This window comes from Calliopsis andreniformis, chromosome 8, assembly GCF_051401765.1.
Source record: "Calliopsis andreniformis isolate RMS-2024a chromosome 8, iyCalAndr_principal, whole genome shotgun sequence".
Taxonomy (NCBI): domain Eukaryota; kingdom Metazoa; phylum Arthropoda; class Insecta; order Hymenoptera; family Andrenidae; genus Calliopsis; species Calliopsis andreniformis.
In genome coordinates, this window is record NC_135069.1 from 1,068,995 (window position 1) to 1,096,847 (window position 27,853).

Below are 27,853 nucleotides of genomic sequence, written 5' to 3' on the forward strand. Positions count from 1 at the left end.
TCGTAAAACCTGTACACTTTCGTTAATCATGCAAATTACGTTAAATTACCTTTGATTCGTGTCTTAATCTCTACGTAGACGATGTTCGGAGGAAACGCGAAACTAATACTGCTCTTACAAAGCGATCATTCGACTGAACACGACCGCCACGAAGAAAATACGCGCTATCGACCGATAGAACGTGAAATCAACCAACTGGTTACCATCATTGCTGGTGATCTATAGTTTGAAAGAACCATTCGGTAAAGCGGCGAAGTTGTTGCGCAGCTGCGTGACTCTCATCTTGCAAGCGACGATTTTCGTCTCGCAAGCGGCGCACCTCGTCCTCTAGAGACAACCTCCGCCGCGTTTCCCTGGCCACCCTCAACTCGAGAGTAGACAGATGGGTTTGCAAATCCGACACAGAATTTCTGAAAGTCATAGAAAATTATTTACCATGGCAGATACAAAAAGAATACCATCCCAAAGTGTCCGAGGATCCCAAGAAGATCTTGATACGCGTAAACGTGGTATACCCCGCAGCTGAACTTACGTCATGGGATTGCATCCCTCGATGAGTCTTTCGTCAGGCCAGTCTTGAGGATGTTGCTTCAATCTAGAATCCATATGATGGTTTTGCCAGCAGTCTACGTCCGTATCGTTGTGATTCTTTGCGTCTTTAATCGACGTCAGGTTGCTCGATACTTTGGAAATCGAGTGGGGAGGTTTGGTAACGCGAGGCGACAATCTGCACATAGGAACGTACACGAAAATTACACGACATGCTGTACGAGGCCTATGGACTCTTCAAAATGCTGTCGACATTACCTCTCTTCCTTGGATAATTTATTTTCACTTGGCGCGGGACTGGACGCGGTGCTCGCATTGGAAATCACCGTGGCTGGCCTGGCCATCGTGAGGATCACTTCCGATCCATTGTTCCCGTTTTCCTGTCCATTCGATGGCAAAACGCTCAATGTATTCGCACTGGTACCGCATAAATTTTCTCTGGATCTACACCGGTTCTGGATCTCGAGCATATTGTTGTTGATCTTGTTCGCGTTCTGATTAGTAATCAACGCGTTCACTGGTACATTATTATTTGTTATCTGCCCATCATCCGCGATGTAATCTGGATTGATCAGTTTCATCAGATCTTCTTGAAGCGTGCTGGACGTCAGATTCGCGGAATTCCTATGAGAATTTCGAACCCCTGGTTTCGGTCTGGGACTCTGATTTCTGGAGCTACCACTGGAAGGAGTTAAATTCCCCGCACGATGCTTATTGGCTCTTCTCAGTCTGGGGGATACGCTTCCAGAACCATTCGACAACTCATCCTCACTGGGCAAGGTCGTTCCTTCGGGACAATTCACGTCGGGGATTCTCACTTCTGGTGGAAGGCTGGCGGTAAAATCTTTCGTCTGTCGGTACTCGACGTTTATCTTATGAGGAACCGGTCTTTCGCTTATAGTCGTCTTTAGGCACGTCACCTTTTCGCCTACTTTAAAATCGTGTGGTAAATCGTACCTAATCGATTCTCGATTTTGCTCGTTGCCATTGGTATTGTTCCTTTCGTTTGCATTGTGCTGACACTCGATCTCATACTTCGCGATATCCATATCGTACTTGCTGTTTCTCCTCTCGTACACCTCTTCAGGATACTCATAGCCCATTGTCCTCTTTTCATGAACTCGTACCTCTTGCTCGTACTTATTCGGCGTCCTGTCTATCATCTTTTCGTCTTGCATTTCATATTTCGAGCTTCTGTCAGGCTTCCCTTCATATTCACACTTGGATTGCTCGTACTCGTTGTACCTACCAAGGTTGCTGTTGCTACTCGACTTTGGAAGACTATAAGTTGCGTTCTGTGCCAATGGTAGAGAGTTCGATGTACTGAGCTTCTGGTGACCAACATGGTGCATGTCATTTTTGTGCAGTTCCCTCTGCGACGCGTACAGACTCTCCTGTTTCATCTCGTATTTTTCTTTCTGAAGTTTCACGTAGTTCGAGGAAACGTGATCTTGATTTCTGTGAGCGTTGTCCAGCTGCCTCTGATAATTCTCGTGTCTTACACTATCTTGAAGCGACTTTGCAGACACGTAATTTGGTTCCTTCGCGTAATGATCCATCCCATGATGCTTCAAATTCTCCGAAAATTGTTTGGTACTAGCATAGTGGGATTCCTTCTCCTTTTTCTGAGAACACTTCGGATTGATTACTTGGTAATTTTGTCTGGCTGGCAGAGGCGGTGGCGGTGTCCCGTCGGTTCGATGACTACCGTCTTGATCTTGTGGTTCCAGAAGCTCGTACCTGCGCGAGAAGATTTCGCTTGAGCCATTCGGATATTGTGTTCAACGAAGAAACGATTGCACGGTGCTAATTTGCGGAACTGATCTCGGAATTGTTTTCTTACCAGCGATCATCGGTGCTGCTATGTCCGCTGCTACTGCTAGTCATCGTGCCTTCCATGGGAAAGCGAGGATCGTTGAACGACCTAGAGCTAGATCCAGTTCCATAGCCAGAGCTATTGCTCGACCTCGGTGGACTGAAGGATCGCTCGTATCTTCTTTGATGGGACATAGCTGTTTGCTGAGAGGGCGTGTTATCGGGACTGGTTACGTTTTCGTAGTCCCCCTCGTAGTTGTTTGACAAATACTGGCAGTTTTGTAGCGTGCAACCTCTGCATTACGACAGAGAAAAAATAACTTGTCATTAAAAAGCCTAGAGGTTCCTCAAAATTCCCAATTTCTAGTAATCAGCTTACCTCCTAGGATTCCCATCGTTGTTGGGTGGTATCACGGTAACAGTTACTTGAGCGCTCGTTTTCAGCAGATCAACCATCTGATCGTGGCTCAAAGTGGACACAGCTACCTTGCAAATTTCGACGAGTCGAGAACCTTGTCTTAACCCCGCTTGCCAAGAAAGTCCCATGCTTTCCACCTGCGTTACTACTCCGTCTGGCTGCACATGGAAACCCAACTGTCCCAAACTGTTTCTTTTCAAAGAAAGTTCCGTGGCTGGCGCTCCTTGAGTTACTGCTCGCAGTCTAGCCACGATTTCCATTAATTCGTCCCTTTCTCCGTAATCGCCACGCACGTGAATAGTAATACACTCCCCTTGATGATAGTACAGTCTCAGACTAGAACGAAATGAATTAAGGCGTCGAAGGTTGTACTTACAAAGCACTTTGTAATTTTACCGCGCAAACTGTCGATCGAAGGCCGAAATACCTGTTCGTCTGGGCGTGCCAGCCGAGCACGCTCACGCACGGTGTAACGAAAACTATCTGCCTGGAATGTTCCTCAATAAGAACGATGGTGTCTATGCTTATTCCTAGGTAACAGTCCGTGCTCTGGTTGCTGTCCTCGAGTATCACTTGCCAGCATATCGCGCCTCGTTGAGACGCATCGCAGGACAGTTTTGGTCTCACTGCGGTCTTCTTTTTGCTACTGAACGACAGCATCGCTATTTCGAAAGGAAAGCATTCGTAAACTTCCAAGACAGAAGATTTCTCGGTCGATTAAAGTTAAGAACTTACAAAATTTCTGCCCAGTATCGACTACTGTAGTGGAAGAGTAATTTGTTGCAAGATCTTTTAAATATTCTTGCCTCGTTCTCGTCGCCATCGTAGCGAATTTTTCTGACCTATGAACACAAATGGTCCACGTATGTATAAAAATATAGGGTCTATGTATTTATTCCTCTGTGAATTCATTACCTATGCGCCGCGTTTTCAGCGTTGATCACCTTCGCTAAGATAAAATCGGCAAAAGCTTTTCCCTTGGTGAACGTGGCGCCTGGCGGAACGGGAGGTCCAAAAATAGGCACTTCCTTGCTTCTGGACACGGCTACGCTATACTGAGTATTATCGGAACAGGGATTGATGGCTCTAACCACGATGAACACGTGTTGAAATTGCGAGCGTATCCTTCGTGGACTGAACGGTAGCGCTCCAGGCTCCTAGGGATCGCGCAAGCAAACATATTTCAACGAGGGATTAAGTAGGTCTCTTTAACGCGCCTATCCTGTTTTTCATGCACGAAAGAAAGCGAAACGTCACGGTTCGCGGGAGTGTGGCTCTCAGGCCTTGGATCTCGGTTAAGAGACGGGAAGTAATCTCGGTCGAGCGCAAATTATCGTGAACTCTATTGTCTTTCCTTACCTGGAAAACTATCGTGACTATGTCGTTTCCGATGTGCCTCTTCCTGAGCAGCTGTTGCCTGTTATTCGGCGTAAAGGGTAGCATCGTCGACACGTGAAACGTTACTTCCGCTCCTCGGTGCGTCGCTGCAACTACGTGTGTACCTGTCGAGTCGGTTCTCGTATCCAGACCAGCCTTGTAACCTTCGAATCCCCGCAGTCTTATTCTTTGGCCTATCGTGAAACGCACAATTATCTTGAGCAACGTGAAAGTAAAGAATCTCGGCGCGAATTTACTTGTCATTCTAAGTCTCTTTCCCCTACTTTGGTTGATCCCAGAGTGCTTACCGATGTTGTCGAGAAACTCTAGAAAAGCTGGACCAGCGTGCTGGTTGTTATACATTTCCTCTTCTGTCCTCTGACCAGATCTGCAGTAGAGGACGCCAACTTTGTACCTATTAGACAGTCCTTGCTCATCCAACCTAGCCAGAGCTTCCTCGGCGGCAGGAGTGCCCAGCCTGAGGCAGCCAAGTTGTACTTCTGGTGCCACCAACTCCAAAAGTTCCCTGGTCGGCAGTCGGTTGCCTTGTGGCCTTATTCCGAGGGCATCTTCCGGAACTGAGCCACGGAGAGTCAGCAGCTCCGACGTGCGAACGATTATTCTATACTGATTAACATCCTTTCGAATGCTGATAGCGACTGGGCCTAGTTGCTCGTCCATACCGAACCAGTTCTGGTGCTCCCGACCTGGAAAGGTTCACTTCTCTATCATCTTCACGAACGCAAGAGCGTTTCTCTAAAAAAATAGCTCTCAGCTTACCGAAGAAGTATCTCCTGTAATAATGCGCGCCCTCGTCGACGCTCTCGATGGGCATCGGTCGTTTCTGTAATGGGCAAGTATGCCTCCATAATGTTTCTCCAGGTGCTGGCTCCAGAACCGCGACACCATACGATAAAGACGGTCTATGGACCCCATTGCCTTGGGAGCATCGAGTCAGACTAACTTCTCGCTCTCCTTCGCCACCGATCTCGTTTCGGAAAAACGGACACGATTCTAGGAGATCGTTGCCTGTAAGAAATATCAACGAAATCGTATTTTTGACTAAGTCAGTTCTGCAGGTGAAGAGAGTATTTCCTAAGGTAGAAAGTAGTACCTTTTCCGTCGCCGACGTCTTCTTCGGGCGTCTCGTCGGGGGTGGACGCCCTGAAGGAGCTCGCGGCCGAGGCCCCAGTCGCGGTATTCCTTCTTCTCGCGAGCAGAATGCCCCTTAATTTCGCAGCATAGCCAAGGTTCGCCGTGAGCGACTGGCAGTCGTAGTGAGCGAACGCCCGTCGTCTGTGTCTCTCCTCGACGTCAGCTGAAACGACCGGGCTGCTGCAGCTTTCCTCCATCGCTCGCGGCGCTTTCGCGCCCCACAATCTATTTAATTTCAGTCGCAGCTTGGGACTCGAGCCACCGGTCGGACCACAGACTTCGTCCGCGTCGACCGTCTGTCCGTCTGGAACGCGCCTGAGGTAATCCACGCCGACCGAATTCCGTTGATCCGACGACGGCCTCAAGTCTTGGAGCATCGCAAACAAGTTCTCACCGACAGTCGCTGACTGAGCCACTACGTCGATGCTTCCTACAAAAATCATCTTATTCAGTTTATCTAAAAGGGGACCAAGCCTGTAAAATTGTCTTTCCATTTAATTAACAGTTTTCGACCTACCGTGTGAGCCATACTCTCTTCTGAGAGGTGTTTCTGGCACCCGAGAGGTAGGATCCGGACTGTGCGGAAGTTCCAAGCTGGAGTTGGACCTGTGAAGGGCCAATCCACGACCCACGCGGCTGCTCGGCCCTCCGCTGCCGCCGTGTATCGGTAGGCTCGCGATCATCTCTTCATTCTGTCGAGAACACGGTGGATCGTTAAACTTCCTCGTAAAAAAAGAGAAATTCTCAGTTTGCAATTGCACTGGGAGACTCTATTCGGTAGCGTAGCGACGCTTACGTGGTATTTAAAAGAGGCAGGAATGGTTTGTCGTGCCGCGGCTTAAGTAGGAATAAACTTAAGTGCCTCTAAACAAGAGCAAAGTAGGGCGGCTAATTAGAATCGCCCAGCCCTTCCCAGTTGCGCGTACACAGTCCGCGCGAATGCACGCCCACTCATCTGGAGCGTGTCCCGAGGGTTTGGTCCGCGTGACGAGTTCATTCGTCGGGCCAAGTGGTGTCGCGTTCGCTACTTTTCCCTCGGCTTCTTCCCCTTTTTAATCAAATCAGCTTTTAATTGCGGAATAGTCGCGACAATTACAGAAAGCGCGTAAAAATTTGCCGAAAAGTCTGTTCACGACCAAAGGAAGCCATTATAGCTTGGCTTGCGTCCAGAGCAGCTTCTTTCGAAAGAACCGCGCGCGTGAGAAGAGAGCCAGGGGTGGGGTACGTTAATTAACTCCGTTCGAGATCCAGCTCACGGAGCACGAAGCGTTTATTGTTGCCTGAAACGCGATACGCGTGCAGACGTGCGCGTACTCTCGTCAGTACGAAGAAAACGGGACACACGCTATGCACCTGCCTGTTCCGATTGACCGTGCGCGATTTAAGCTCCTCTCACACCAACAATTCGTCACGACTCCACTCTCTGATGCGTCAATATCAATAGGAAACAATCGCTATCCTCGCTTTTCCCCTCTCATCTAATTGATCAATTAAAACAATCCACGTCGGAATCGGAGCGTCACTAAGCTTCACAAGAAAACACAGCTCGTATCTAAAAGCCTTAAGAAATAGCAATCGGGTCGTAAAGCATGAAACGTCTCAGCTTCACGCTGGTCATTACACACAGCGTTGCGCAAGACCACGCGGAAGCAATGAACCGCGGCAAACCGTGAATCGGCCTTTAATCCTGTACCGTTGCTCGATTCTCCAAATGTGCTCGGTGAATGGGCGATTCCATTGTTAACTCGGAACCGGTATCGGTGCCGTACGCACACGATCGAGCAATCGAAGCCACGATTAATTGCTGCTGTCCCTCCACGTCATAGCATCGCGGTGGGACGCGATGATTCAACTCGCGCCGATTCGTCGTCCCGTCTCGCGAGTCGAGGAATCGTCGGCGCATTCGAGCAACGAGGCAGAAGTGATCTCGAATGTTTGGCGAATTTTCGGCGAATTTTCGGCGAATTTTCGGCGAATTTTCGGCGAATTTTCGGCGCTGTCGTGCGTGGAATAACGACGATGGACGAGCAAAAGGATTGGAGCTCGAAGGTATTTGGCACGAGCGAGCGCGGTCAAATCGGCGAGGACCCAGGCTGCATTCCTCGCGTTCTTCGCGTCACTTTGCCGCTTGTATTCGCTTCCGTGGACCATATCTCCTGGGTGAGACAAGCGCTCGGCGCGGAGCCTCATTATGCGAGAGCAAAACGCAATATCACTGAACAATCATCTAGGCTAGGTCTGAAGGCGACACATTCGCCGCGTACCTGATTGCGCTGATGCAGCGGGAATCGCGTTATTATAATCATGGCAACGCGAATAATCGCTAATTGCATTCCTTCGGCTTGCGTTCCCCTTACGCCCTCGCGTTACGAACTCGACCGCGCACGCACCTCCGCCTCGCTTTTTCTGCGCAAGATTGCACCGTGTGAAAGTTCTCACAAGAGGGTTACGATCGGGACAAGTGCATTTTTTATAGAGACTGCTTTTAAATATTTAAATTTCCAAGAGGTTGGTTAAGATCATTTTTTGTAAACTGTATATGCGCTATGCTCAGCAGAGCCGTGTCGCATTCGTCGAAACTCGAGAAGATGAACACCGGTTGCGATAACGAAAGAGTTAAAAGCGAAACACGCGTTGACTCATCGCTCGTCGTTTCCCAAGGACGGGTTAGCGATGACGTGCTAGTGTCTACGATGAAAGGAATAATTTAATCTTTAAAATCCTATTGCCAGCTGAGTCCTATCGATAACGACGAAGAGCTTATCGTGAAATCGCGACGTGGAAACGATCAAGTTCGCGAAAAATAATATTCCCAAGGATTTGCAGACGCCTCTACAGTTTCCGCTGGCCGTGAACGTGTTTCCTTTTTTCAAGCGTTCGGTTACGTGCGCGACACCTGCGTCCCTGCAGATTTGCTTTAGATTGCACAACGCAAGTAAAATTGCGAGAAACGATGATGCAGGTCATGAGAGAGTCCCGTATCGCGCTGCTCCGATAGAGAAAATGCGATCGAGCTTTACACTAGCTTTCTTCTGGCGTCATTGTTCATCAGCTGTTCCTTGTATTTTTTTCTAATAACGGTTTGCGTCCTTGCGCGCGTACAAACCATTCGCGTGATGACTCGCGAGTAATTCGCGCACAGGAAATCCGGGCTAATTAGCGAATCCAATTAAAATGCGTGCTCCTTCATTGAGACGTCCGTGTTCGTTCTCGTCATCGAAATTTGAATAATCCTTTACTGCCTGCCCGAGTTCCTACAGTTTTCTATGGACTATCAGTGAAATTTTTCAACATCTGAAATGAAAGTGATCGATATCGCAAGTTTCGCGAAAGAAAAGTTGGCTTGGAAGAGATAGGAATGCCTCGATATCGGGATGCTAGGTGCAGCTCATGCTCGCTCCGATCGCATATTTACCTGCCATCCCCGCGAACGATAACAGGATTGAGACAGGTAGGAGAGAAACGAGTCTGAAATCCGGTCAGCCGTACTACAGCTGCCACCGGAAGTCAGGCATGTTTGAAGACGATGCCAGTGCTCTTATTTCCCTCCCCAGGGATTTATCAAGAACTACTTCTTTATTTTTGATTCTACGCTCCAATAACGTCTCCACGGTCCAGTCGAACTTATTTAACGATTGTAAACGCTGAATGAAGTAACTCAGCTGTTTCCAATGAACGTGCTCCAACGACCGAGTTGCACGAAGTCAACAACCGAAGTTACACGCGATGCTTCTTCGAGAAGATAAGGGAACCATCAAGAAGCTCTCAGTGTGGATAAGCAACCGCGGTAGGGCTTTGCGTGATGAAACATCGTCTCTGCATCTCCCGAATGCTTCCGCGTCTCGAAGCCTGAACAACTTTAGCGTTCCTCTATGACGTAAGAACACTCGAATCTCGTAGGCCTTGGAAAATGCTACAGCGAATACGTAAGGCAACGTCGGTAGAAAATATTTTCCTGGAGGATCGCGACGAGAATCGGCCAACGATGGGAAGACGGAGCATGCAGCAGAGAGCAACAGTCTCTCGCGAACATTCTTTGGTGTCCAATGTATCGGGTTCTCTCATCCTCGACGATCAGCGAGCGTGTCGTCGAAGAGTCAGTCGTAGCTGGAGTCGTAGGTACCGAACTTGTACGACGACTTTTCCGTGTGCGTGTCTTGTGGGAACGCTCAAGGTGCGTGCAACCGCAGAACCATCGCTTCTCCGGTTGTATCATCGCATCCATCTCTAGACGTATTCGCGTACGTGTTCCTATGAAAGTAAAACGTCGCCACCCATAGGCGAAAGAAGTCGTCATCCATCGCTTCCTGGGCAAGAATTAGTCGAGTCACGAGCGAAGACACTGCATTTCGAAACGTCTGCGAGACACCTTGCGTATTACGTGAACACTATTCACGTGAACACTGGCATGAAATCGCGGCGGCGTTTGTGTATCCACTGTCGGTCGGATATTTGCTTCGATAAGTTTCACGGATGGCCTGTTCGCGATACAGTCGAGTATGCAGGTCGCCACGAGCTCTCCTGCAGCCTGCGTTCTTTTTATGCATACACATTTCGTCGGTCCTACTTTTCGCAATAGAACCTCTCATGGAGCAATCTTGACAGCGTGGCGTAACAGTAATGGCAGAACAACATTTTTATCCGATAAATTACGTTTCCCCGCGATAAGGATCGAGTGGTATTGCTGCGCTGTTATATAGAGAAACGATAACATCAGGAAACTGTCAGAGATAACGAAATCGGGGCAATCAGATGTTTCATCGAGGAAAGCACAAAGTACAGTAAAGCAATCTTTAGCTTCCGATTGAATCTACGCTAGGTTTTGCTCTCGATGATCTCTTCAGCAACAGAGATCGATTCCTAACTGAATTGGAAGGTATTGCACAGCGATAAACATCGTGACGCGTATTTGTCTAGATCGTTCGTCCATAGCCCATCATTTCACGAGCATACACCTAGATCCGTAGATCCGTATACGTCCTGCTCGGAACGGGCGGCGATCATCCGAACTAGTTATGTAAATGCCTTTGCATTCTTGACGCGATCTACGCGAGCGTATCGCAAAGCCGTTGTGCGCAGCGCAGAGAACGCGTCGATTCTTTCCCCGTCCTCTTCTTTCTCGCATTCCTCTTGCCGACGCAACGTGGACGACCACTTATTCCGTGCCCGCTAACGAACGTTTCTTTTCTGCGCGATCGCTCGACTTTTCTTTTCCCTCAACGCAACAAAGGTACCAGCTTGAAAAATTCTGAGACCCTCCGAATCAAAGACGAATTCGACGGGACCATTCTGAAAACTCTGAGGTCATAACTTTATTCACGATCGATTTAACTTTTCTTTTTGCTCTCGAGGTTAACTGAGGTATGCCTAGACTAACGAGAGAAATCGTATCGCGGGATCAAGGAGATAGGCATATGTAATAGCGCTCCGCAATATTTTCCGAGTCTTCTCTGGGAACCTGGCGAACAATTCCTATTTTTTATCGCGCTTACCATTAAATGGGTTTTCTAGCGCGATGCGGGGGAGGGCATCGCGCATTTTTCACGGATCCCTCGAGCGTAAAGGCGTCAGCCATATAAAGCTACGCTAGATAGAATATTATTTCGCCCCTTTCTGGGATCGTAAACGAGGTTGCCCCGACGCAGATCGTACTACTATCGAGCATCATTACCGTGGTAAAACACTACTCTTTCTACCGGTTTCCGTCCGTTGATTGCAGCCACGATGCAACCACGTCGCCTTCTATGCAACGAAACGAGTAATTATTTTTTTTAATTGCGCGTATTCATTGACTAAAAGAAAGTTACACGGCTTGCGCAAACTGCACGCCCTCCGCGCTTTTCCGTTCTCTCTGCACGCATGGAAATGCTCCGTTACTATTGCCCCGGATATTAAATTTTAAATGTTACTCCGCTTCAAACTTCAGCTCGTAGGAACTGGAATTACCTGTAACTAACAGGGTATTCACTATTTCGAATTAATTCTAAAGGACTGACGATTGCTAATATTGACTGTTAGTGCATATACCCCCTATTCGTTTCATCGACCTTTACGAATCAGAAAGAGTGCATTCTGAAGAAACTGCCCTCGCGTGAATCTGGAATAAGCGAATTCCAGTATCGATACTCTTTTACGACTTCCTAAGAATACCGAAAAGTGCGAATACGTAATGTCGAGACTTCTCGAGCGTGAATTATCGTAGGTAAGGTAGGCGGTCGGTGTTCCTTGGTCCCTTGGGGGATCCAGCGTTGAGATTAGCGCGGAGGCGCATGGGAACGAATAGTTGTTAATTGTTTCCTGGACAACGCGTGGAAAGGCATCGCGGTTTCTTCGCGGCGATTTGCAATCGGGAACGTGAATAATTGTGCGGCGGTTGCTTGCGTCCACGACTCTGAGAACCTCGATTCTCGTCAAGCTTCACCGTACGCCAAGAACTTTCTTAAAGGCAAGAAAGACGACCAGAGGTAGGTGGAACGAGTTTAATTGTTACGCATCCTTGAAAGCCAATCCATGCGTCATCCGCTGTCACTGTTCGCGCGAGAGTCGCTACGCATTGCCCATTACGATAACGAATTATCGGGGATAACGCGATTTCTCTGGTCCACGTCCATTTGTGAATCGAACGGGAACTTAGTCGAGGCGAGGGAACAAGGGAGAGGAACGATTAAAGCTGTAAAAGACTCGCGCCAGCGAAAAAACCGGATAACGTGATGGTTAATGACGAATGCGGTTCAGCCTCCCTTTATCGACCAAGTGCATTACGGAGCGAGCTTCTCGCGTTGATAAGTCTGAAGCGTCGACGAAAGCCAAACAATCAATCGTGATAGTTTCCGAATGTACGATTTCCTATCCCTTTCTCTCCTACCGACTTTATTATCCTAATAATCAGTGAAAGCCACATTTATGGAGTAGAAGTCTTATCTAATTGTAAGCGTAATTAGCCGAGCGCAACAAATGGTTTACAGAAATGGAGATCAGAAAGTGATACCTAAATCCCAAAATACCGATACGACTGCTACACCGTTTTAAATCACCATTCACTCTCACCGTGGTCCAGAATACATCTTTGAGGAGGTCCAAAGAAATACTGTTACGCATTTGAAAAATGTTTTCTCCGTGAAAGACCGGGAGAAAAGGAGAATGACGAGGCTCATTGGAAAGCTCGCATAGATGGGAGATCGTAGGTGTCGGGTGGCGTTCGCGAAACTCTTCTTATTAGCATTCGCGAAGGAGGTCCGTCGTTTCGCGTGGACTCCAAGCGCGCCAGAGGTTTTTGCGCGGCTAAACCGAGCCGAGCTTCTCTGCAGGGGGAGCCAGCCCATAAGGGAGAAACGGAAAGAGGCGAGAGAGGGTCGGCTACCGTGCGCATGGTAGCCACATGTTGCTGTAAATTCGCAAGCAGGCCGGAGGATCGTTAAGTCGAGGGAAAAGGCGCGTCTCACGCGGTGCGAGAACGAAATATTGGCGCCACGGTATTACAAGGTAGTCGCGAGGAGATAAATTCTATCGGCAATATTATTACCGGCGATAAGCGTCGTCTCGGTAGCTTCGCGAGCAGCCAATTTATAACCAGCCATCTTGATATCGCGATGCAGGCCGCGGGAGCGCGCCCTCTTCTCGACCATATTTCATTCACTTTTTGGGACCGCTATCTCTTCGACCGCGATAGATCCCTCTTCAGGATCGACGATAGATTCGACGTACCGATGGATTCGAGTTCACAGACTATTACGAGCAGGAAATTCCTCCCGCGGTCCCTCTCGACGCGCGACGCCAAGCTTTCAGGAATGTATTCTCTCAAATTGGGACAATTGGGAAGGAATGCGGGGGCCTGGTCTGGCGGGTTAGAAGGATCGAGGCAACCCGCCGACCGAGGAGCCCAACCATCGAGACTCTTCCTTTTCTACCCGTGAGTCATCCTGAGGGCACCGGTGCATCGCGTCCGACCGGCCTTTCCCCCGAATCTCCCTCCTAGCTTCGTTGGTATTTCTTTTCTTACGTAACGCGTCCCCCCAACTTCGTCACCAGCATCGCATTCGAGTGAGCCACCCTCGCGCCTCGCGTTGGCTTTAAAAAACGCGCCAGATGATCGAGGAATTTAATCTATTTAGCTGGTTCCATTCAGAAATTACCACAAGTAGCAAGAGCTTCAAGAAAATCGCTTGTCCTGTTTTTTATGTCGTTTATGATTTTCTGAAATCGAGTATGGATCTACCTGCAGACAATTTTCACGAGACTTCAAAGCTCCAGTATTTTCCATTTTCTCAGGGGTGTTTCTCCACGAGGTATTCCTAACTTTCGTCGTTTTCCATGGACTTGCTTCCTTCTTTTTCCTTGGAGACGGCGTGAGGCGCATCACCATATCCAAAAAATAATTCACCACTTTAATCGACATCGACACGTCGCTGAACACAACTTTGCGACCGTTTCTCACGGAGTCTGTCACTCGACTGGCCGCCGAACAAGAGAATATCTACGTTAACAATAGCAGAATCGCGAATGGGTTCGAGTCGTGTACAAGCGTGTACAGACACGTTTCGACTCACGGAGGAAACGGCAGGGATATGGTAGAGGAGCTCCCCTCTTTTCCTTCCTCTCTATCGATCCTGATCTCGAAGAAATGCGCGGCAAATTTTGCGACTCTGCGTTTTGTAGAAGCTGACGATCGATGACAAATTTCAGGAGATCTCGTTGCGTGCATTGCACTCTGATCAAAATAGATACACATTCCTGTAGCTGCTGTTACAATCCTATCTAGGCACTCTATTCCGGCACTTTTTTCATGGCTCGCCCGATGGAAAGCTGAGATAAATGGACAGCAGTTTCCTAAGTGCGTCTGAAGAAACTGTGAGAAATCCTCGAAGAAAATACTTGAAGCTGGCGGATGTTCCTCTGCGGTGGAACGTGTGCACGCAACGATTCGTGTGTCGTACGTTTAGCTTATTCTCTGTGTGCGAGTCATTGTTCGATTTCTCGCCATTAAGGGAAAGGTGTTCGACGAAGTTTTAGTTTTCCAAAGGAATCGTGACCAACGTAAGCTAGAAAGGCTTAGACGATGCCCACGGACGACAAATAATGTCTACCGAACGCAATGGCAGCTTATCGGGCATGCTATTGAATATTTGCCAATGGTACGAGACGTTCCACCCTCGGTCACGGATTCTCGCTGAATCGTCCGACTGTCCCCGTAAAATTGATCGAATCTTACTTGCACAACGACCTCATTCACGGTAAAATATAGAGATCTGTGGAGGGAAAATATTCACAACTATACTTTCGCGTGAATCGTAGGGGAAATGAGATCAGCGATCAAATACCGATGCACTTTTATTCTATCGACTTGGATGAGTTTAAAGACACTGCGTCTCTTCCCCTTTGTCCCAGCGTGCGTAGATACGATTAGCTTACGAGTCACGTGTGTAAAGCGTTTGTTACGCAAGACTGACGTATCGGGTCAACGACTTCCTTTTGCTTCGTACGCGAACGCGAAAAGGGGGAGAAGCGCAGCTGAAGTAATTGATCGACTAAAAATAATTAGCGAGTCAATGTTAAGCACCAGATACGAGATTTTCTCTGCTTACCCTTATCAGGCGCGTGGTCTTCTTTGCGTTTCGAGGCGTGGGCGTCGCGATTTCTTCAAACTTACCACCTAATTACTCGAAGGTCGATTCGAGAAATCGCTGCTTTCACGGTCTGGGGAAGCTGTTTCCTGGGGACCAAAGGCTCTCTTTTGGAACGATTGTCCGAGGTTAAAGGCTCTGTTGGCGACATTTACGAGCGAGAACTGTTACGCGGTTATGGCGAGGCGAAAAGAAACAAACCACTAGGAAAGATAACGGACAAAGAGCGTCTTATGCTTTCTCTCCTATCTCCTCGCGGTTCAAATCCGTCGGCGTAACAGGGTGACACGGTCTTGGCCAGCCAAAATATCGACCGAGATAAATCCCTGCGCAAATAGCGACAGGTTTCACGAAAACAAATTGAGACAGATTATCGGGAAAGATTAGTCAGAAAGATCCTACTCGATTTGAACTTCTTCCGCTCGACGAGAGTACACATGGAGTTTGCAAGTAGCCAGTCTGTGGGAGATATTTATTTTAGTACTGTGAGAAGAAGTGGAGTCGAAGCGCGCAGTGGACTCTAACTCGTAAAATATTATTGAGACAGAATGAAATATGTTTTTGGTTCGCTAAGATTTTCATAAAGACACGTAGAAAATACAAAGTATTCCGTATTATTATTTCTCAGAGAAAGGCTCTGTTTAACTGTACGAAGCATCAGAAAAATTTACGGGCAACTATAATCGAGGACATTTCTCGGTTACGCTATAGCACACGGTTGCGTTATCGAACCGGTGTTTGGAAGAGGTACTCCGGGATTCGCGTTATCTTTTATCTGGATCTTGCTTATCTCACTGAGCACTCTACATCTCGGTAACGCTTACGCAGTGCCTCTATATGAAAGCGGTGGCTCTAAACGGATACGATTTCAATTAGAAAAAGCTGGCGCGACGACAGATTCAGCTACAGATGCCATGACCCACAAAATAGTAATAAATAACAATCGCAGGGAGAATTGGCACAGCCATTGATCGACGCTGATGGACGCGTGTGATAGAACTCTCGTATCGATCGAAGCGATCTTTGACGCGTGCTCCCTTTTCCCCCTCTGCACAGACGGTCTTAGCATATGTCGCCCCCTGCTCTCTCGATTTCAATTTCAACCTCGTCTCTTTTGTTTCCCCTGCTCTGCTCGTTCCCTTTCCGATTGTTTTTGGTCGGATCCATCTGCAGCCTCCGCGCAATCGGCCACGTCCGCCCGCCAGCGTTTTCCCGTTGATTTAAAACGAACAATTACGCGGCTATTTGGTAGGCACATTTGTTCCACGCGCCTAGCGTGTTAAATTTACAACCTATTTCGCGGATCGCATCATGCAGCGTGTCCCAATTCGCCACGTATAATTCCCGCCATGATTTTCAGTCTGACCAGAGGCAGTCCTTCGCAGGTTTTGCAGTTCAATTCGCCGATAGCACCGAGGAAGCTTTTTATCAATGAAATTCGATAAGGATCTCAAAGGTTATCCATCTTTCTTAGCTACGACCAGCTCTCCTCGTGGCCCAAGGTGTCTAAATCTGTCCCGTATTTCCTCCACGCAAAAATCATATGTTGAACGTGGCGCAGCGGCGGGCGCAGCGGCGGGCGCAGCAGCACGGAGGGCGTTTATTTCGAGAGGAGATTAAGAGACCGGTCCCATGGTACGGCCCTGTTGAGAACGGCCACCGCCGCGACTCGGATATACGGTTTTTAACGGTCGAACTATAAATACGCTCGAGTACACGGACACCGCGGCGAGTCCTTGCTTTCGGCGATGCCGAAATCCCCGCGGATAATATTCTTACAAGGTGTACGGATGCTGTTCGTACAAGGCCTCGTAAAGCATGCGACCCCTCTGCTTACGGTATCGCTGCTGTCCGGAACAACTGTTACCGCGATCTGAACGGTTTCGCGCCCCCGCCCCCCGCCCCCCGCCCTCGCGCCTTCCGATGCACGCGCATTCCTCGAATCCTTATCGCTGCCCAACTCGTCCGTGCCCTTAGTCCCATGGAGACGCCTGCGCTTCACACGGCAGTGAGCGCGCTTCAATCGACTGAGTTTCGATACGCCTTCCATCGGTTTAGGGTTACAAAACAAAGCCAGACAACTGAGTACATTATCGCGTGTGTCGACACCGTGAGACTCGCTTACTTATGCACCCGTCGCGATCCTCTCGACCTTTCGACTCTGTCCCTCCTTTCGAGCTTCGGGTTAAACAATGATTCGTCCACAGTTCCTAATTCTCAGAGGTACTCGTCGTTTCAAAGGCTTCCTAGCACGTGGGATGGCGAGCACGAGGCAGATGGCTATCTGCTCCAATCGGTCAGCTTCGACCGATTTCTTCGTTGCAACGAAATGCAACGAGTTCGATCGTTGACCCTCCGCGATGGAATTGAGCATCGTGAGGCGAAGTTGGCAGCCGTCCACGCAACGAGCCCACCACACGGCGTGTGTTACTCGCTCGTGAACACAGCCGGTCGGTCGTTACCCTCATTTCGTTGTACCATCGTTTTTTACATGGAATTACCCGTAAAAAGAGGAGAAAAATACTCGCGTTGCGATATCGTCCCGCGCCCAAGCAGACAGCTCGCGTAGAAAACCCGTCTCGTTTCTAAGGAGCTCGCGAGGCTGACACGCAGGCAGGCGGTCGGTATATTTTCGCGAGAACTAGTTTAACGGCGAGGAGCGTCGATAAGATTAGTCGCGGCGCGATGAAAGGACGATAGCGTTAATGAATGAGCGCTGGCAAATGGAACGAAGGACGATGGCACACGTAGTCGTTTGACTATCGCTCGCTAACGTTCTTCCAGCATGTGGAGCGCGAGAGAAACGCGACGCCCGTGGCGACAGGAAACACTGGACAACGGATGCGATTAAATCCAGGGGAAAATAAACGGAACTCGTCACGCCGATGCCCTGATCCCTCTTTTCCTTTCCAATTCGAATCGATGCTACAGCGTTATTCAATTGCCCGCTGGCCTAATAGTGGCCTACTGCGCTATGCTTGCGCCTCTTTCGTCCTGTGGGAGAAAAGCAAACAGCTCGACAGATTAGATATTACATACTAGGATGTATCAATTCCTCCCACCTGTTTCTTTCATTCTTTTTCTCCATCCAAACGTGACGGCGTCAGAGAGATATTTGAATACAATGCTGCAGCGACTGCCACTTCTTCGACAATGTCGTAGACTGGGGAGATAAAGGGGGTGAAGGTTAACGCTGGCCGGAGACTTCGACGAGTGGATGTCGGCACGGAAGCTTTCCTCCGGGAACTACGAGCCACTGCTTGCGTCTCGTGTGACGCTTCGCTGACAAATTCGCACGCGATGTCAGGAAACGACTCACATTATGCAGAAGCCTCGATATAGAATGAGCTCGTAGTCTCGTGGCTCGGGACCACACTTCGCGATGCGGTCGCGTTTCGGAGACCGATTCATTCGAGCGAGGAATGGAAAGTCAGCGAGAAACAATACACGCGAGGACCTTTACGTGACGAACTCTCATTCATGAACGACGAATCGAGCGTGATACTCTGTCTCTCTTTCTCTTGCTATAGTTGCGCTCTGCTTCTTTCTACGACTCGACTAGAAAAAGCTGAGCCTGCTTTTTCTCCACTTTGCGGAAGAACAGGAGAAAAAACCGGTTCCACGAGACGAAGCCAGACAGAGCATCGCGCTGACTCTGTCTCTCGTGATTGACGGACCTTGTCAAGCGTTTCTTTTTTCTTCACCGTCAGCAAAATCGGGAGCTGGCCACCGCCGATGCGCGTACTTCCGAGAAACGCGAGGGGACTTCGTTGTATCGTAGAAGCCGAGACTAAATCGAGTAAACACCGAAAGGCTTAAGCATCGCGAGCGAGTGGTAGTCGAGCCCACTTGATTGGTTCTGGCGTAAGCCAAGCAGCGGCAATCAAACGTTGCAACACACTGACTCACTTCTTCCACTTCTCGGCCTTTAATTACGAGTAATGCCACACCAACCGTTGCTGCTAACGGACGTATTTCTCATTGACTATAATTTATGATCGTTCCGTTTGAAGCCCCGATGGGAAACTTACGAGACAGAAATCGGTTACGTTTTTCCACTGAGAATAGGCTAGAAAAAGTCCCATCTTCGGCATTTCTCACGTTTGCAATATACTCTGCGAAGAGAGTCGTCGATCGCAAGAAATCGCAAGAAATCGCAAGAAATCGCAAGAAATCGCAAGAAATCGCTCGAACGTGACGATTAACGTGTCCGATTCGGTGCTACTTTTCTCTTGCTTAGAAAAAAGCACGGAGAGCGAGAGAAGCGGATCGCGAGGCACTGGCAACAAGGCTCGAGATCGTAGAAAATTAGAAATGAGAAGGAACAAAGCGCGACGATCCGAAAAGACTCCTTCCTTGTCTGGTGGAGCGGACGCGTCATCTGGCAGGAAGATTCTTCTCGTCCCGTTCAGCGACAGACTCTTGCCGCGAGAAGGTCGTGCCCTCCTTGTTTCTCGAGACGATCGAGGAATCCTTTGTGCTGGCCGGAGAAAGGGAGCCGAGAAAGAGCGCTGAGGGCGAGCTACGGCCCTGAGCACCGGAAGTCCTCCCCCTCCCGCGACCCTCTGCCCGCCTATCCCAGCCAACCCTCGCTTAATCGACAGCGTATCCACTCGATTCGATTTTTCTTCCAGGCAAAAGTATTATCGCTCCGCGTGCTTCCGAGTCCCGTATCGCCACCCTTCATCATCTTCGGGAAAAGATTTGAAATTGTCAGGAGCTACGATCCCACGGGTCATGGGAGCGTAATCACTCTGGTGTGGTAATAAATCCGAGAGGCTTCGCAAAAAAGCAAAGCACAGGAAGAACGGACCAGGGATCACAGATGTCGAGAAGCATTCGATATCCGTGCCCCTGGTAAATTCCTAAACTGTCGGTTCTCCGAAGAAGCTTCGCAAAGTGGATCGCGGAAAACGGAGAAAAAGGATTGCGGCGTGTCCGAGGATGCGTTACGCAAGGAAAACGACTTATTCATAGGCGTTCCGGTGGCGGCTCGGCCGCTTCGTTATCGGCTCGTTACGATCTTCCTGAGCACCGCTGGAACGACCAAAGGTTCGACGTAACGATTCGTGTCCGGCACTCGACGCAATAAAGATCGTATAACATCGGCTATTTCGCGGTGCAATTTGTATCGCGGAGCGCAGTTTCGGAATCTACCAGGCCCGACTTCCTGGTACACCCTCGTAACTCGCACAGTTTCCTAGTTTCTACGCGATCGCGACCATCTATACCAGGTTACGTTTGCTGTTTTCCGCCAACGAAACAATCTCGCGGCGAGAGAGCCCCTTTTCAATGAAACGGCAATACGCTGCTCTCTTTCCTACGAGTAATTCCGTAAGAGATAGCGATCGAGAATCACGAGGCCGAACAAACATCGAGTCACGGTTGCTCGGTATTAATCGCGAGATAAGCGACCCAGATAAGAGGTGGGGGGTATAGTTCGGTATCGATAAGCGGTACCGCGAAAACGTTCATTCATATTTCTCTGCAGCGTTTTCTGTCGACTCGGTGAAAGCGGGAACGAAAATTACGAGCTGAGAGTAACGTCGCTGAGGAAAGTCTTGTCAGTGGACGGCACAGAGGCAAGAGGAGTGCTCAATTCGCTGCAAAAAGTAGTAATAGGTGTGAGCAATTCAGACAATAAGGGAAACGCGTGGGTGTCATCTTTATGTATTTTTCTGCGGAGCCATTCAGATCCACTGACAATTTCTCTAGCTCCGAACAGCACCGTTTCGTTGAGTTTCCTTCGTCGCGTGCATCCTCCGCTGCGTTCGTCGAGTCCATATGCCGCGTCGCTCGGTTTCGGCCCCGCGGAAATGCTTCATTTAGCCGAGCGTAACATTTCGCCGAGGCGACAGTCGCACGGTTCGGCGCAGATGCGCAATTGCATCAGACGAGGATCTGTCGTGACTCGAGCGTCTCTGCGCCCGTTACCTCTTATTTATCTACCGCCAGTGAAAGCCTCCACGCAAACGCGGCGCGTGTATTTTGCTTAATACCACGAGGTTCTCACCCCAAATCTGATTAGCGTTTTTCAGAGGGGCTCCAGGATTTCCGTAAGCGACCAGGCTTGCGTGCACTCGTCTGGAGCAGACGCGGAGAAAGGTCGCCAACATGCTAGCGATTCGAGCAGAGTTTCGCAGTCGACTCGTCGGTGATAATGCCTGCGAAAGCTCTATACGCAGGGACACAATGGCTGTGTAACTGAGGCTAGCGAGCGTGGCCGCTGAAACGTGGTGAAAAACACGCACAGCCGGCTGTATAATGCGGCTCCGTTTCGAAAGGTTCGAGCGTGGCTCTGGAGTGCGCGCAGGTGTACGTTCGTCCGAAAGGAGTAGCCGAAATGTAACAAAGCGGACGCACGACTATTCACCGAGTCGACTGGCCGAATAACCGAGCCAGGCTTTTTCGCCTCTCGATCCCTTTCGTGTGCTCTATCGTAGATAGAAGGAGGCAGTCTGTTCCCAACCTACGGACAATTTCTAATTCCATCCACCCGACCCGTGTTTTCAATGCATGTCGCGTCTATGGTGGCTCGACGCATATAGAAAAGCCTTTCGACGTTCGTTCGATCGTCGAAGGACCGACGCACGGGATGTTCGTGGAATCGATTAACGTGGCACGATTGTAAGATGCACAGGGGGGAAAAAACAGCTTGCAGATTGTAGAACGGTCGAGGAATAACGCATCGTGACCCAGAAAAGCCAACCGGGACGCGAACCAGAATCAACCTGATTCGTGTCATTCCTACGACTTCGTCGTTTCGACTCGAGGATTGAGATCGCTTCGACAGGATAAACGAGCCACGATGCACAGCTTCGGTCAAGGCAACTTGCCATTTCTGAGCAGATTGTAGGCTGCAATGAGAAGCTTCGATCTAACTTCGCGTGTCTGCTGTTCTACACCTTGCATATCGCAAACTTTACGCTCGATTCGCGGCAGAATCTTGAGTGCATCCGCAGCCACGTTCTTTCGTGTAACGTAGACTAGCGTGAATAGGCGAGTGTGAGTGCGCCTGCACGCGGGCAGGGGTTTGTGTTGCTATATACAAGCGTCCCTGAGACTGTATAGAGGCGAAGAGGAGGAGTATCTTGTCGGTGAACGCAAACGTTCAGAGTATTCGGAGGCGAAGTTGCGCGGACGAAGCCGACGACGAAGAGTACGGGGAAAGGAGCTCGAGGAGGCAGCGAGGAGGCAGCGAGGAGGAAGAGGAGGGCCCAAGATGCCGTTACTTCGGAGAGTCACTCTGGGCAAGCCTAACCCAACCGAGAGAAACGAGGATAACGAGGAAAGAGAGGGCTGAATTCCTCTTATTATTATTCTCCTTTCCTCAGAGGGCGAACACCCGAATGCTACTGACCTAATACGGCTCTCCTGGTCGCAACCCAGTCTTCCCAGCTCGAAAGACGAGGTCACCGAAGGAGGATGCTCCGACCGAGCTGAGTGGAACACCGAGTCAATTTACCGATAGGCGTCTCGGATTTACACGAAAAAAAGAGACACCTGCATTACTGCCTCAATTTTGCGTTGCACGAATCTTGGACGAATCTTGCACGAATCTTGCTCGACCCACCGTCAACGAGCGACTTTTAATTCGTTCGTTTACGCTCGCGTCTCCGTAAAAGCGCAAGTTGGACGTTTCCACTGTTACTTTCGTAACGAGCTACCACGCGAGAAATGCAACTTATCCGCGAGCGCGTCCATGGATGCGATCGCGAAACGATCTTTTACGAAAGACGAAGAAATTGCACGGTGAAATCCAGCTCGTACAATTAGCGATACGAAATCCCCATTTCGAGCCCCATTTGCAGTGCCTCGCTGTGAGCAGATAGCGAGGGACAACCTCAATCCTCTCCAAAGTGGACCAGCGAGTACAACCGTCGCGATTATGGTTCACGTACCGCCTGAGTGCTGTTCCTGGAAGCCGGTCAATCGGATTTCACGCTAGGTTTCGGAATTAGCTGCACTCGCGTTTGTGCCGAGCCACGTTCCCAGCAAGGGGTCCCTTGCACCATGTGACGCTCCTCTACGCTCGTCGCGCCGCTGATAACTTTGCCCGCGGTTAAACGTCGGGTATCGAGATGGATGTTTTTACAGTTAGCCCACAGGATACGCTGTAACAGTATATTCGCTGCCTCGGGAAATACTTCAGCCAGATAGTACAAACTTTGCACGACCAGTCCAAAAATGAAGAAAGTTTTAACGCCGATGAAAGGAAAAGATTTCATTTGAATAGGGGTTCTTCTGACTCCGCTGCTAGCCTTGGAATGTCTTTCTCTTAAACACGGAAGACGCGTCTCGAGACTCGCCCTCAAATTAAAATACGCACCCTAAAGCGCTTTTCACCCTAGCATCTGCGACACATCGCCGCATTCTTGGCGGTTCGACTTCCTAGGTGGGATACGGGGGAAGGCGCTCGTATTGCGCGCTTTGTGCTCCGACCATTCACGCATAAACAATGCAAAGAGCAGAGAATGCGGGATGGCTCCTACCGTGGTCTATCGACGTACAATGCCGCTTCGAAGAAAAGGGACGCTCCTGCCGAAGGATCCTTCAAAAATTGGTCACCCTTCGCTTCTCGGGCATTATCATCGAATCGACCCCAGCGGGAAAGCAATATCGTAAAAAAATCTTTTCGCTGATTAAATAAATAAAAAATAAATCCCTCGTCCATCACTGCGTCTTCTATTTTAATATCTGTCTATCTAGGTTACACTTTTTTATTCCCTCGAAACGGGTCAAAAAGTGAAGGGTTGCGAAAAGGAGCAGATTATTTATAAACCTTTGATAACGCGAAAGGCGAGCAATTTATTTTCGTACCATAAACAATTATGTCGCGTTTCCCGATTGAAAAGCTGTTGTCACACTCCTCCGTTCAACCATGATGACAGAGTAAACGCGAAAGTTGAAACGAAAGGGCCAATCCCCGATGTCGGGACCCTGACGAATGTACCCAGAGGTCAATCAACGCATCCGGCTCTAATTAATTGCCTTTGGACGCATTTAAAGAACCTGTATCCTGCTATCCCGACAGTACGCGACGCCTCCTAATAATTCCGTGCCACGGGGAAGGGTTATCGCCGCAGGAAACAGTCTAGTCGATCGGTATTGTGCTTCCTGAAGAGAATCACTGAAACGCGATGAATAAAAGAGCTAATCTAGCCTCCAATGCTTTTATCTAGTAATTTCTTCTTCGTTAATTACAGATAAACAGATATGAGGCTCAGATGAAGTTGTTTTATTCTATAAAACTAAATAATTCCATTTATCCAGGAAACAAAATACGTCACTGATCTTTTTTGCACCAGCTATCCCTTGCTTTTCGATAAGCCTGCCACAAATGACCTACTCAAGCTATAAAAAATCCCATGGATACTTTTACATTGTTCCTTTTCGCCCTCCGAAACCTTTCTATACCGTTTCGAGAGGCATCTTCGATTATTCCCCTCTCCCTATCTGCTGAGTTGCTGACAAGTGGATCTTTTTTAATATGCGTAGCATCGCGTTAAACGGAACTGATGTCGCGCGGGTGAGCCTCGAAAAGAAAGAGGGTCGAGAGGGTTCGAGGACGAGTGGAGACTCCAGACAAATTCATCTCGCGACAACGAAGGGGTCTCGGTTGTTCTCCTTTCCTCGAACACGCTCGTATATGCGCCCGCGAGCACTTCATGGCGCAAGAGCTCAACTTCCTAACGGTGACAGTGCTCGACGTTTAGTTCTGTCCCTGTTGGTGAACGTGCATCTATGACGATAGCACTCAAATGGATTCTTCACTGATGAATCAAATGAATCACTAATTTTCGACTAAAAAATTGCAGAGCTTTGAAGTCCTGTAACTTTGCGAAAAAAAATCGTGCGAGAGTCAGCCTGGTCTCATTTTGAAGGGTAAAGTCTCTACCTTTTAGCCCTTGAACTGTTTTTTCCCAGAAAAATTTTCCTGCTCAGCTGCAAGTCCATAAAGAGAGAGCGGTATCTCCTGAAATCTTTGCCCACTTAAAGCTACTCTCGGGATCTGAATAAATTTTTCTCGGGTCATATTCTGCAATAGGTTACGAGCCTGAAGCCTCCTCTTTCTAATGAGACCTGAAAAATTGATCTACGATTTTTTTTCGCCAAGTTATCGCAGTCTGAATGAAAAGTGTGTCTCCGTCATCGGAGTGCCCTATTCTTCGAGGGATTGAAAAAAATTGCTAATCTTTGAGAGCCTGTAACTTTGCGAAAAAAAATTGTGCGACAGTCAGCCTGGTCTCATTTTGAAGGGTAAAGTCTCTACTTTTTAGCCCTTGAACTGATTTTTCCCAGAAAAATTTTCCTGCTCAGCTGCAAGTCCGTACAGAGAGAGCGGTTTCTCCTGAAATCTTTGCCCACTTCAAGCTACTCTCGGGATCTGAATAAATTTTTTTCGGGTCATATTCTGCAATAGGTTACGAGCCTGAAGCCTCTTCTTTCCAATGAGACCTGAAAAATTGATCTACGATTTTTTTTCGCCAAGTTATCGCAGTCTGAATGAAAAGTGTGTCTCCGTCATCGGAGTGCCCTATTCTTCGAGGGATCGAAAAAAATTGCTAATCTTTGTGAGCCTGTAACTTTGCGAAAAAAAATCGTGCGAGAGTCAGCCTGGTCTCATTTTAAAGGGTAAAGTCTCTACTTTTTAGCCCTTGAACTGATTTTTCCCAGAAAAATTTTCCTGCTCAGCTGCAAGTCCGTAAAGAGAGAGCGGTTTCTCCTGAAATCTTTGCCCAATTCAAGCTACTCTCGGGATCTGAATAAATTTTTTTCGGATCATATTCTGCAACAGGTTACAAGCCTGAAGCCTCCTCTTTCCAATGAGACCTGAAAAATTGATCTACGATTTTTTTTTGCCGAGTTACCACAGTCTGAATGAAACTTGTACATCCACCTTCGGAATGCCACATTTTTCGAGAGATCGAAAAAAATTTCTAATCTTTGAGAACCTGTAACTTTGTGAAAACAAATCGTACGAGAGTCAGCCTGGTCTCATTTTAAAGTGCAAAGCCTCTACTTTCTAACCCCTGAATTAAAAGTTTCTAGTCTTTAGTTGTACCACTAAAGACTAGAGTGGAAGCAGGAGACACGGTGAATGGTCAGTAAGTGAAATATGACGGATGGCAAACTTTATTTGAGGCGCGTTCAGGGGACGTTTGTCGTGCTGAGTCAAGCCAAACCAAATCGAGGCGAGCGAATCCTGGCCGAGTTTACGAGCGGCGTTTCTGTAGACCTGGGGTTGGCCGGGTATCGCTTAGGTATGCGCCTGCAGCTGTTCGAAAATTCCAGCCAGGGCTGCCCGTTCTTATACGGTATGTTCGAGTATCGGCTCGAGTATCGCTGCTTCTGAACGTCGCGTCGTTCGACCGATCTCCCTGCGCGCTTTCCATCCTTTCAATCGAGTTACGAAACGCGAGTTGTTTCTGAAAAAAATCCCCAAACTTCGTGCTTCTATTTCCAGCCATTCCAAATGCATGTTTCGTTCCCCTTGAAATTTGCTTTAATTCAAGATCCTTGAGAGAAATGTACTCTGAACGTTCGTGCAGCGAGTTAGAGCCGAGACTCGAGTCCGCGCGACCATCCAACCACCGGAAGTAGGCGTAATAACGAACTCCCATTGCCTATACGTGCTGGGAATACAATAACATTGTACGCGAAGAGGCACAAAGGCTTCTCTCTCCCTGTAACGACCGTTCTCGGATACACAAATTCCTCGACGCCTCTTTCGAGCTACGCTGGCCCTTTTTCCCTTGCTACTTTCGCAGGACAGAGCTGGCACATAGAGAATTTCCCCTCGAACTGGGAGGGGTTCGACCATTCAGAGAGTCACGTAGACTGTAGAGACACGCGGTTTATCGAAAACTGCTCTCAATCGTAATCGCGAATTTCTAATTATCGCTGCAGGAGAAAGCTGTAAACGGTGGCTCGATTTTCTCTTGGTTCAAAGAACAGTAAGCATAAAATAAGGTACTATCGACAGGTTCTCGAGCGTATCGAAGATGATTTATGATCAAACTACTACTTTCGGCTCGAGGGAGACGGAGTTATCGCGCAGATAGCCTTGTGAAGGATCAAAAGACTCGAATCGTGACCGATTCCCTTAGAAAATCAATCACGAGTCCCGCTTCTTTTACCCGCAGCGAATTGTAAAAAGTACGTCCGCAGGAAATCCTAAGGAGGCCTGAAACGAGTCTCGTTTAATAGCGACAGACTCGGTAGAAGAACGATCGGCTGCTGTAAACACAACAACTCGAAAGGGAGACACGAAAAGGGTTCGGTGTATATAATTCGCCTTGAACGTTTCCTACGACGGTCTGCCCGACTGGAGAGAGGAAGTACGGCGATACAAAGACGATCGTAAGCTGATTACTAGGAAATCGGTACCGTGAATGTTGCAGGGACATGAGTTCTCTCGGGTTACAGTGTCCAGTGGACACTGGTGACCTTCACCTATCGGTATTCGTGGACGTTAAGCTACCTTTCTTATGGAATATGAATCAGCCTTCGCGGTAGGACAAATTAGTTCAAGAGAAGAATAGAATTCCAGTGAAAACAAAGTCCCTTAACGATCGTGTGTCAGAACCCAGGCACATTAACTAACGTGGGAGTATTGTACCTAAAGCAACGAAACGAATAAATTGAATTGAGTTAAATATAGTAACGTTATTACGTGATCGCGCGTAATTCACCTTTCACACGACCCGTCCTCAATCGTCCTACAGATGCGCGATTCGATCGGTTTACAGGAATAACGAGAAAGTCGTTCGACTCGAGATACGGTAGATAAATTGGTTCAAGTGCGACTCACATTTTCTGGCTGCGACGATCGCCTCTGCCGCGGTACACAGAAGAGCGGCACGCCGCTTTCCCGCTTCCTCTCCAATATAGCGGCTTCCGGTTCCCTCTGGCAGCA

The 27,853-nt window shown here is 48.6% G+C and overlaps 1 protein-coding gene across 1 annotated transcript; it reads right to left on the minus strand.

Annotated features, from left to right (window-relative positions):
- Window positions 1–205: 205 nt before the first annotated feature.
- Window positions 206–27,853, minus strand: LOC143182112 (signal-induced proliferation-associated 1-like protein 2). Its single transcript, XM_076382885.1, has 14 exons — window positions 27,749–27,853; window positions 5,832–6,006; window positions 5,274–5,744; window positions 4,940–5,188; window positions 4,468–4,866; window positions 4,142–4,353; window positions 3,698–3,939; window positions 3,518–3,624; window positions 3,210–3,444; window positions 2,744–3,118; window positions 2,393–2,659; window positions 808–2,289; window positions 533–727; window positions 206–410 (listed from the first exon to the last, which is right to left on the minus strand). The coding sequence occupies exons 2-14, from the start codon at window positions 5,995–5,997 to the stop codon at window positions 206–208; spliced, it is 4,605 nt and encodes a 1,534-aa protein (XP_076239000.1). The 5' UTR covers window positions 5,998–6,006; window positions 27,749–27,853.